We start from the raw sequence: 10,683 nt of genomic DNA on the forward strand, positions 1-10,683 counted from the left end.
ACACCGAAAATTGGATCAACATCAACGTAACATGGAATTTCGTAAGGATTTTTATTTATATCAATTAACTTTATAAATGTGTGTATTGTAGAGGAGATAGCCTAGTTATCCTTTATGCCTGGTAAACAAGGTCTAGCGAGCGAAAGTTCCTCACTGACAATATCACAAGCCTTCGAACGTGTTAGTCTAGCTGTGCCAGGGGAAAAACAAGACCGGGAGGAGGGTCGCCAACGTTACAGCAACCGAACGTTATGCTATCGGTTTTCTATATAATTTTTTAAAATGTTAAACTAGTGATATATATTTGTGGTTTGTCTAAAAATAATTTGAAAATAATACGTACGTTATCAGCTAGCTACCTACCTTGCTATTACTAACCGAATTGTTCGAGTTTTGATCGAATGAGTTGACCGATTGATTTTGAAATGAGTAACATGTTAGATTTGAACGACAAAATGAATGTTCCATTAAACACGACATTGAGTAGACATTCTTTGTCTGGTTACCTTGCTAACATTGTATGCAGAGTCATTCTAGGTAACTAGTAACGCTATGGGAGCTATCAAACGACGTCCAAACAACAGGAGGAGATTAGTAACAGACAAAGAAGGCACAAAAGAACAAGGGTCGAAACGTGGCTGATTGATGTCTAGCTAGCTACTTCACTAATCTAGTTACAATACATTGTGTGTGACAAGATGGCTTACTAGCACTATTATTGCTTTTGGTCTCGGCGATGTTTCTTGTCTAGCTTGGTCTTGTTTGATAGCATTTTTATGGCTGTACTGTAGCGTGACTCGGTTATTTTGGGCCACATCCAATGTGTTTCAGTGTTTTCTTTGTTAGCTGTTTGTTTCCTTAAGAGGTTGTTGATTAATGTCACTGACCACGATATGAGTCATTGGATAGCCTAGCCTGATTAAAAATCCAGATACTGCGTTTTGCCAGCTGGTGAACATCATGACAGCGTTCCATGACGGTTGACCTAACTAAACAAGGCACTGCTCAGATTCGATAATCTGTAGTAGACCTTACTTGTTAGTTGTATTCGCGACATTTGAGGTAAAACTAGGCAAATCTGTGCAGCCTTGGTTAGGTCTATCCTCGTGAATAAAAAACACATTGTGCCAAGCCATTTCCCCCAAGTGGTGTGATGAACTGTAGGATAGGCTACAGTCACGAAACAAATTAGCCTAGCTGGTGTTTGATTAAAATGATAAACTGGGTGGTTTGAGCCATTAATTCCGAGGAAACCCTTGTGTGGGGGGTTGGAGACTACAGGCATATTGTTTGTTGATCGCAGGGTCGTAATAAAACTGACATCTCAGAAGGTTTTGTGTGTGGTGGCTGTGGCCAGAGCATTTGACATGTTTTGGTCATGACTACAATGGGATAAGCTCCCCTAGGGACTGGAGGTGTCAAGTGCTACCTGTTTCATTTTAGCTTTATTTTTGTGAGCACTATCATATATCTTTATTGTAAATGTCCCTGCAAAGCGTTGAAGCCTATTTCGTCTTGGGGAAGTTACCGGTTGTTCATTGCCTTGAGTGTCTTGCTGACATGCTCAGCTCCTGCCAAGGAGGACAAGTCTCAATTTGTTCTTGTCACTGTTTGTTCTCCTGTTTTCTTGTGCACAATGAGGAATTTCATCAATTTGACATATAAACCAGATTGCTTACCCGAGAGAATACTATAGACCACAAGAAAGCCAGTCAGTTGATTTATTGGCAATTTTTTTTCCCAACACTTTTGATAAACAGGGCAAAATAGAAATGGTCCTATAACAGTTAGGATCAGCTTGATCTCTCCTTTAAATAAAGGACCCACCGTGGCTGCCTTCCAAGCAATGGGAACCTCCCCAGAGAGGAGAGACAGGCTTGGCGATGAAAGGGGCAGCAACTTTAAAGAAGGGTCTAAACCATCTGGCCCGAGGCACTCCTTTAGCACCTCGGACTCTGTGACCGCCTTCAGGGAGTAAGTTTGTAGCGTGGCAGGGGGAAAAGAGGGAGGAGCATCAGAGCTAGTTGCATTAGAAGGGTGGGAGATGAGGAAATGTTGAATGGGCAATGAGGCATGGCTGAGTCAAATAGGAATCCTGATTTATGAAGTGATGATTTAAAGAGCTCAGGCATGTGCTCATTGTCAGTAACAACCATATCATCAACATTCAGAGATGGGCAGCGGTGAGGAGGGTTTATTCTCCAGATCTTTAACTGTTTTCCAGAACTTATTAGGGTTAGACCCACATGGATAACTGCTCAAAGTAACTGACTTTGACCTTCTGAATAGCCTGAGTGCACTTATTTCTCATTTGCCCTAGCGAGAGCACGTCAGCCAGAGTATGTGTGTGCTGAGCCTTTTATCCAAATGGAATTCTTGAAATGGAGTAACTCTGCCAGATCACGGTCGAACCAGGGGCTGGCCCAGTTTTTAACTCTCATTTTCTATACGGGGGCGTGTTTACAAAACCACTGAAAATATTAAAAAAGGTCCAGGGATCAAGCTGATTCGATACCAATTTACAGAGGCCAAGTCATGAAGGCTTGCTCATTAAAGATTTTTAGCGAACGTCTATGACAAATCGGAACAAGTTGTTTCATTGAGCAGCCATTATGAACACGCACTGTAAAACAATGATCATTACAGAAAACACCGGCCGGATACCTATCAGGATTGATTGTGAGGATAACATCAAGGAGAGTAGCCTTTTCTGGGTGTTTGGAGTCATACCTTGTGGGATTGGTAATAATCTGAAAAAGATTTAGGGAGTCCCATTGCTTTAGGACGGTGGTTTAAGCATGTCCCAGTTTAGGTCACTTAGCAAGACAAATTCAGACTTAGTGTAAGAGGCCAGGAGAGCGCTTAGGGCAGGTACGGTGCAGGCCTGTGCTGATGGAGGACAATCAGTCAGCAAAGAGCTATTTGAAAGTTAAATGCTTAAAACCAGCTAATCAAATTGTAACCGACTTGGTGGAGACAACCTAGCACTGAAGGTGATCCTTGGCAAATATTGCCACTCTACCGCCTTTGGAAGATCTGTCATGCCGAAAAAGGTTATAACCAGAAAGCTTAGCATCAGTGTTCAAAACACATTTTCTTAACCTCGTCTCAGTAATGACCAACCCATCTGGATTAGAGCTGTAAACCCACATTTAAAAAAAAATGTGATAAATTGTAGGTAATAAGCTTCTAGTGTTAACATGCAGAAAACCCAGTCTTTTACGAGAGCAGAAATCGGTGAAGCAGATATCTAAGGCAGAATCAAGGCTAGCAACAGTAGATGGGCCAGGGTGTACATGTACATTTCCATATATCATCAGAAGTAATACAATCAGGGCACGACAGAGGACAGCGAGTGCTCTGCAGTGTTGATTTATGACATTTGAATGTGCATTAGATGGCAACAAGATCATATTGAACAGCAATTTTGTCCGGTAACATGAATACAAAACTGGTGAGAGGTGGTTAGAATAGGATGGGAGGCCAAGAGTCTGTGTAACCAATCGAGTCAGAGTACCCAACTGTGGGGCAGACTGTTTGTTCCCACACTCGGGGAAACAAGCAAGTTCTTGGTCAACAAAGCACGCAGGAGTCATGAGGCAAATCGCATAAAGTGCAAGAACGACTTGGGGCCATTGTAAGCTCGGGAGTGTGGCGGGGATACCTGTAGCAGATGGAGAGGTGGGCCAGGGCAGATGGTGAACAGGTTGCCAGGTGGAATCCAAGCAGCAGGCAACGGGAGTAGGTGTCACACTCACTTGGGAGAAGTTTTTTTGGGGAAGAAGATTCCTTGTAGAAAATCCCAGCTAGCTAACGTAGCTAGCAAGTCTCTGTCCATTTTTATTTTCCACGCGGAAAAGGAGATCGTTAGCTAGCTATATTTCTTCAGTTTTGACAAATGGTCCTTTACGACATCCAAAGTTGTCCTGTGACTGTTGTATTTGAGATTGCGAGGAGGATATCTTCTGATGTGATCGTAGCAACAATATTGTTTCTTATTGAGATAATTTCCAGTTGAAGTGTCCTGACAGCATATCAGTTCAAAATAGAGATGAATCCAGGGGTTACTGTATTGTAATGACCTCTGCACAGATGGAGGGGGCTTAAAAGGCCTCAGAAATGGATATGTACCTTGAAGAATATAAAACTTATGCCTCATGAGCTGAGTTCAACTGTCATTCCCCATCAAAACCCAAAGTATAACCTGTTTTATTCCTATGTTTGTAAACAAGCACTGCATAGCCGCAACATGATTAGAGCTCATTTTGATATCATGGATGGTCAGACCTAGCATCCATAGCTCTGTCTTTGGATTTGAGTGATTACATTTCTCCAGCCCCACACCTCCCCGCTTTTTACTGAAACGGTGGTGGGAACCTTTTGTTTCAACTGCTTATTTTCTTTATTAGTTATTCTGTTCCTTTCTGGTGTGTTATTTTCAAATATATGTGCCCAACCACCACACTTACATTTAGTCACCTACAGTACCAGTCAAAGGTTTGGACACGCGCTGTCACACACTAACAAGATACCTTGCTCCCATTTGTCAACAGCGATGGCCCAAGAGACTAAGCCAAGCCTGACGCCTGTGCTTTGTACCACTGGCTGTGGTTTCTATGGCAACCCCAGGAACAACGGCATGTGCTCGGTCTGCTACAAGGAGCACCTGAACCGTCAGCAGAGTGGTACCCACGGCTTGAGCCAACTTAGCCCAATGGGTAAGTTCCCCATCCACCCTGTTTCTTACTGACCACACACACAAATCTACTCCAAACAGTTCGTTGTCGTCCCCAAAAACAGACTCTCACCAAAGCTGCATTACATTGCATAGGGAAGTTATTGCTGTCTGCTAAAATTAGCATACACATTATGGACCAGCTGCACTGTTGAGAGAACTGTTGAACCTAAAAGTATCTTCTCCTGAGGTTGTTTTACTTTTGCTGTCTCTCAGGAACAGTTGGTAGTCCTACCCCTGATGCCTCAGCCATCCAGCGGCTAGAGGCCAGTCTAGCCAAAGTAGACCCTTCATCTGGCTCTGCTGCAGACATGGCTAGGTAAGGTGTGTGTGTGTGTGTGTGTGGTGTGTGAGCATGTGATCCAATGGATGTCTCATTACTTTTTGCTCATGTCTTTAACTTATTATTTTCTATCAATTGCCCCTTCTGCAGAACTATTCAAGGCTCTCTTCCAGTGACTCAACAAATGACAGAGATGAGCATCTCAAGAGAGGATAAAGCAGAGCCTGGTAAAACACACACTTCTAGAGCCTGGCAAAACACACTTCTAGAGCCTGGTATAAAACACACTTCTAGAGCCTGGTAAAACACACACTTCTAGAGCCTGGCAAAACACACTTCTAGAGCCTGGTATAAAACACACTTCTAGAGCCTGGTATAAAAACACACTTCTAGAGCCTGGTATAAAAACACACTTCTAGAGCCTGGTATAAAAACACACTTCTAGAGCCTGGTATAAAAACACACTTCTAGAGCCTGGTATAAAAACACACTTCTAGAGCCTGGTATAAAAACACACTTCTAGAGCCTGGTATAAAAACACACTTCTAGAGCCTGGTATAAAAACACACTTCTAGGGCCTGGTATAAAAACACACTTCTAGGGCCTGGTATAAAAACACACTTCTAGGAGCCTGGTATAAAAACACACTTCTAGAGCCTGGTATAAAAACACACTTCTAGAGCCTGGTATAAAAACACACTTCTAGAGCCTGGTATAAAAACACACTTCTAGAGCCTGGTATAAAAACACACTTCTAGAGCCTGGTATAAAAACACACTTCTAGAGCCTGGTATAAAAACACACTTCTAGAGCCTGGTATAAAAACACACTTCTAGAGCCTGGTATAAAAACACACTTCTAGAGGGAAACATTGCTCTGTTTGACCAACTTTAGCATTAGTGTATACACTGAGTGTACAAAACACCTTCCTAATATAGAGTACCCACCCCTTTGCCCTCAGAACAGCCTCAATTCGTCGGGGCATGGGCATTACAAGGTGTCGAAAGCAAGCCATTTTCACTCTAACGCTTCCCACAGTTGTCAAGTTGGCAACCACCTTTGGGCGGTGGATCATTCTTGACATACACTACCGTTCAAAAGTTTGGGGTCAGTTAGAAATGTTCTTGTTTTTGTCCATTAAAATAACATCAAATTGATCAGAAATACAGTGTAGGCATTTGTTAATGTTGTAAATAACTATTGTAGCTGGAAATGGCAGATTTTTTCAAATGGAATATCTACATAGGTGTACAGAGGCCCATTATCAGCAACCATCACTCCTGTGTTCCAATGGAATGTTGTGTTAGCTAATCCAAGTTTATAATTTTAAAAGGCTAATTGATCATTAGAAAACCCTTTCGCAATTATGTTAGCACAGCTGAAAACTGTTGTCCTGATTTAAAGAAGCAATAAAACTGGCCTTTAGACTAGTTGAGTATCTGGAGCATCAGCATTTGTGGGTCGATTACAGGCTCAAAATGGCTAGAAACAAAAGCCTTTCTTCTGAAAGTCGTCAGTTTCTTGTTCTGTGAAATGAAGGCTATTCCATGCGAGAAATTGCCAAGAAACCGAAGATCTCGTACAACGCTGATCTCGTACAACTCCCTTCACAGAACAGTGCAAACTGAATAGAAAGGGTCGGAGGCCCCGGTGCACAATTGAACAAGAGGACAATTATTTATTTATTTTTAACAAGAGGACAAGTACATTGGTGTCTAGTTTGAGAAACAGACACCTCACAAGTCCTCAACTGTTAGCTTCATTAAATAGTACCCGTAAAACACCAGTCTCAACGTCAACAATGAAGAGGTGACTCCGGAGTCACCTCTTTATCGTTGACGTACGCCTATGTAGGTATTCCATTGAAAATCTACCGTTTCCAGCTACAATAGTTATTTACAACATTAGCAATGTCTACACTGTATTTCTGATCAATTTGATGTTATTTTAATGGACAAAGGATGCGCTTTTCTTTCAAAAACGAGGACATTTATAACTGACCCCAAACTGTTGATCGGTAGTGTCCATTGGGGAACTGTTTAGAGTTAAACCTAGCAGCGTTGCAGTTCTTGACACAAACCGGTGTGCCTGGCACCTACTACCATACCCTGTTCAAAGGCACTTAAATATTTTGTCTTGTCCATTCACCCTCTGAATGGCACAAATGCACATTCTGTCTCGAGCCTTAAACATATATAATTTTTAACCTGTTTCCCCTTCATTTACGAATATTTAACAAGTGACATCAATAAGGGGTCATAGCTTTCACCCGGTCAGTCTTTCATGGACAGAGCAGGTGTTCTTAATGTTTTGTACACTCAGTGTATTTAGGCCCTGACTTAGTCCTTGCACTAGAGTGCTAACACACAGAAACTCTTCATTTGAATCTCCAGACTGAAGTGTATATTTAGGGTGCTTTTCTGTTTTCTCCTTCAGTTGTGACTGAGCCTACTGCTTCTAGCCCTGCCACTGGTGACGAGGCTAAGGGAGACACCCCCAATCCCAAGAAGAATAGGTGCTTCATGTGCCGCAAGAGGGTGGGCCTAACAGGTGAGCGTGCCAAAGCAGGACGTGGTGCTTTTTCAAAGAAATGGGATGACAGGATTGAGCAATATGTACGACGTAATGCCGTTTTTGCTGAAGAGATTGGCCATGTTCCAGGCCGCATACACTGCGGTCGCACAAATGGACTATTGATGGGGTTCATGCAATGTAAAACACCACTTCTACATTTGTGATGGTCTCAGATCTTTGACTGTATAAGTAGTGTCTAATGTGGCAGGAACCCCATCAATGTCACGTATTGATCTAATAATCTGCACAAGGAAACTGCAATGTAGGCAGTTTAGAATAACTCTTATTCCTGTGTCTGGTCTTATTAAGAGGTAAAACATTTTTTATTGAGTTGGTGTTTGGTTCCTATAGTGGTTTCCCTCTTATCTCTGACCTTTTAACTCTACCCCAGGGTTTGATTGTCGCTGTGGGAACCTGTTCTGCGGGCTCCATCGGTACTCCGACAAACACAACTGCCCTTACAACTACAAGGCGGAGGCAGCTGCCAAGATCCGCAAGGAGAACCCTGTAGTGGTCGCCGACAAGATTCAGAGAATATAGGGTTAAGAACCATCCACACAAAGACTGAAGTATCATTGGACCCTCGACATGAACATTGGCATGAGTGGCAAAAGGATATCGGACTCGTTTTTAAAACCACAACCTTGAGAAAAGTGGAAGAGACCTTGCCTGAGGGGGAGATGCATGAACGATCACTATTTGTCTTGTTTTTTTATTTTTATAATATATTATGTTTGTTTTTCCTGTATCTTTGCCGATTTTCAGTTTGTCTTTTAAAAAGAAGCCCATGGTACCTGTCAATGAGACGTAGTGAATGTTGGAGATGGATAGAAATGCCATAAATAGAGCCAACATGATCCACCCCCCTCAACATGTCAGAGGCATGTCTGTTCTGCGGAACCTATTTCTATTTGGATGTTCCATCACATTTACATTTACATTTAAGTCATTTAGCAGACGCTCTTATCCAGAGCGACTTACAAACACAACGTTGTGCCCCACTGAATACAGCCCCTGAGCTGTTTGGCCACTTTGTTGCCAAATGGACATTTTGTCAGAAGTTGTATTCACGTGCAGAGTTCAGTTGTCGCCATTTCTCCTCTCCGTTCATATCAGTTGGTTGGGTCAGTTGTCTGAAAGGTATGACCTCTCGAACTGCAAAGCTGTTCCAAAATGCATGTGGTTATTTTTTCAGAAACTTCTGTGTGACTGCTTCCTTGCCACAGCGCTCTCTCACAGCTGCTACCCTAGCATGCATGCAAACATATTCATGGGAAAACAGCTGTTCACTAATTTGTGTTGAACACAAAAGGCTACATGGAGGGCTCTGTCTGTACATGGCGTTGTACCCTTGCATGACAAAGACACGTAAGCTTCTCCAACCCGCCTACCTCGCAGCAGGACATGTTTCTCCTCATCGCATTGTGCGTGTGAAGCCTTCTCTTATCACTCCGTTATTGCCAGGTGAGGGGGTTACCTTGATAGGCCATTTTTAGGTAACCTGGTCATCGGGCACAGTTTCCTTTTGATCAAATGACCGACAGTCATTATAAGAGGTGTGAGAACGGGGACAAAAACGCTTAATTAACCAGCTGTCATGTGGGCCTGCACTTATCAGAATCTCCCAACTGGGTCTCATGCAGAGGGTTGCGTACACTGACCCTGGTGCAGTTCTGAGGCTTGGACACTACCCGTCTATTTCATCTGATATATGGGGGTTTGAATGGGATAGCGCAACCCATGCAAAATATCTGAATGAATTGCCGTCACTCGACTAGTGCTAGGTCCTTTTAAAATGTTTTATCCTCAGACATATTTACTGACATTAGCACACGGAGTTAGGCTACGTGAGCCAGCCATGCTTGTGTGTGTTAAGAGTGAGTTTGAGTGAGCACATGGTGGTCAGTGTGTGCCCCCCCCTCCCCCCTACCTTAGTCTGAAGCAATATGGGTTAAACAGCACAAGCTACAGGAGAGCTATGGTTTGAAAAATAGATTCCAGAGTTAGACAACTTCTCTTTTCAGCTTTCTATCCACTATGGGTCTGTGTCTGATCGAGCCATGTCTTTTTTTGGGGGGGGGGGAATAGGCTGTGTTAATCTTATTTTCGTCCTCCTGTAGGGATGTGAGGGCTACCCCCCGATTGTTCATTTATATGCAAATTTGTACAAAAAAACATGTATTACATATCTTGCTACCCAGCATTACAGCAGCATTGTATCATGTAAATAAAGACTGTACAGAGAGACAATACAAAGCCTGCTATTGGTGGTTTAGATTACAGCGTAATTTGGATCAGGATCCCACATCAGTGTATCTGTTTCCTATTGCTCCTGTGAGCTCAACTTTGCTATAGCATTACAAGTAGAGGTTGGTTAAGGAAAAATGATTGCCTGGGTAGAGGTGAATGTGTGCCAGTCAGACTGTTTGGAGGCACACCTGTCACATGCTTGGGGAAGTGTGTTGGCAGATGGTGTCATGCTGGCAGCTGAGGCCGGGAGAGGGTGAGGAAGACTAAGTTTAACACCCCCCCAGTACCTCACCGTCACCCCTCTGTCTGAGCAGGGAGAAGAAAGAGGACAGCTGATGTGGGACATGAGGATCAGAGAACCCGTGTTCTGTTCAACCTGACCCAGGGACAGCTGGGGAGGTCCCGTAGCCTACCTCTGAGGGTTGGGACAGACACACATCTACCCCTAATGTCTTGTGTGTCTGTTTCACTTGCCATGTGTTAGTGAGTGTGCATATGTCTGGAAAGCTGGCTCAGTGTGACAGATGTGGATTTAACATGAATGCACCTTAACTCCCCACAGTAGACTAAGAACACATCTAGGGGAACTACGATAGGAGATTGTTCCAAATCAACCCCTAGCCTCTACACCCAAGGCACTCCTGTAGATCTGAAGGGATTGGATAAGCAGTATGGCAATAGCTTAGTCTTGCATTTTAGATTAGAAGCAATATGACATTATACACAATCCTCTCAATTCTACAGGAGGGTTTAGGGATTGGATGTCAGTAGCCATCTAGGAAGCTTCCTTTCAGTCACTGGGAGAATGTTGCATTCTCTCCTCCTAAAAACCCTTCGGGTG

General features: G+C 43.2%; 1 protein-coding gene across 2 annotated transcripts in view; it reads left to right on the top strand.

The window, feature by feature from the left end:
- LOC115111374 (AN1-type zinc finger protein 5-like) overlaps positions 1 to 9,519 on the top strand; it is a 9,741-nt gene extending 222 nt beyond the window's left edge. For both annotated transcript variants that reach the window (XM_029637361.2, XM_029637359.2), the window contains 6 exons: positions 1 to 41; positions 4,554 to 4,718; positions 4,952 to 5,054; positions 5,169 to 5,245; positions 7,455 to 7,568; positions 7,984 to 9,519. The exon at positions 1 to 41 is cut by the window's left edge. In XM_029637361.2, the coding sequence (XP_029493221.1) occupies positions 32 to 41; positions 4,554 to 4,718; positions 4,952 to 5,054; positions 5,169 to 5,245; positions 7,455 to 7,568; positions 7,984 to 8,132 (618 nt within the window). In that variant the 5' untranslated portion in view covers positions 1 to 31 and the 3' untranslated portion in view covers positions 8,133 to 9,519. The remainder of the gene's footprint in view (positions 42 to 4,553; positions 4,719 to 4,951; positions 5,055 to 5,168; positions 5,246 to 7,454; positions 7,569 to 7,983) is intronic.
- Positions 9,520 to 10,683: the final 1,164 nt, after the last annotated feature.

This window comes from Oncorhynchus nerka, linkage group LG27 (genome assembly GCF_034236695.1).
Source record: "Oncorhynchus nerka isolate Pitt River linkage group LG27, Oner_Uvic_2.0, whole genome shotgun sequence".
Taxonomy (NCBI): domain Eukaryota; kingdom Metazoa; phylum Chordata; class Actinopteri; order Salmoniformes; family Salmonidae; genus Oncorhynchus; species Oncorhynchus nerka.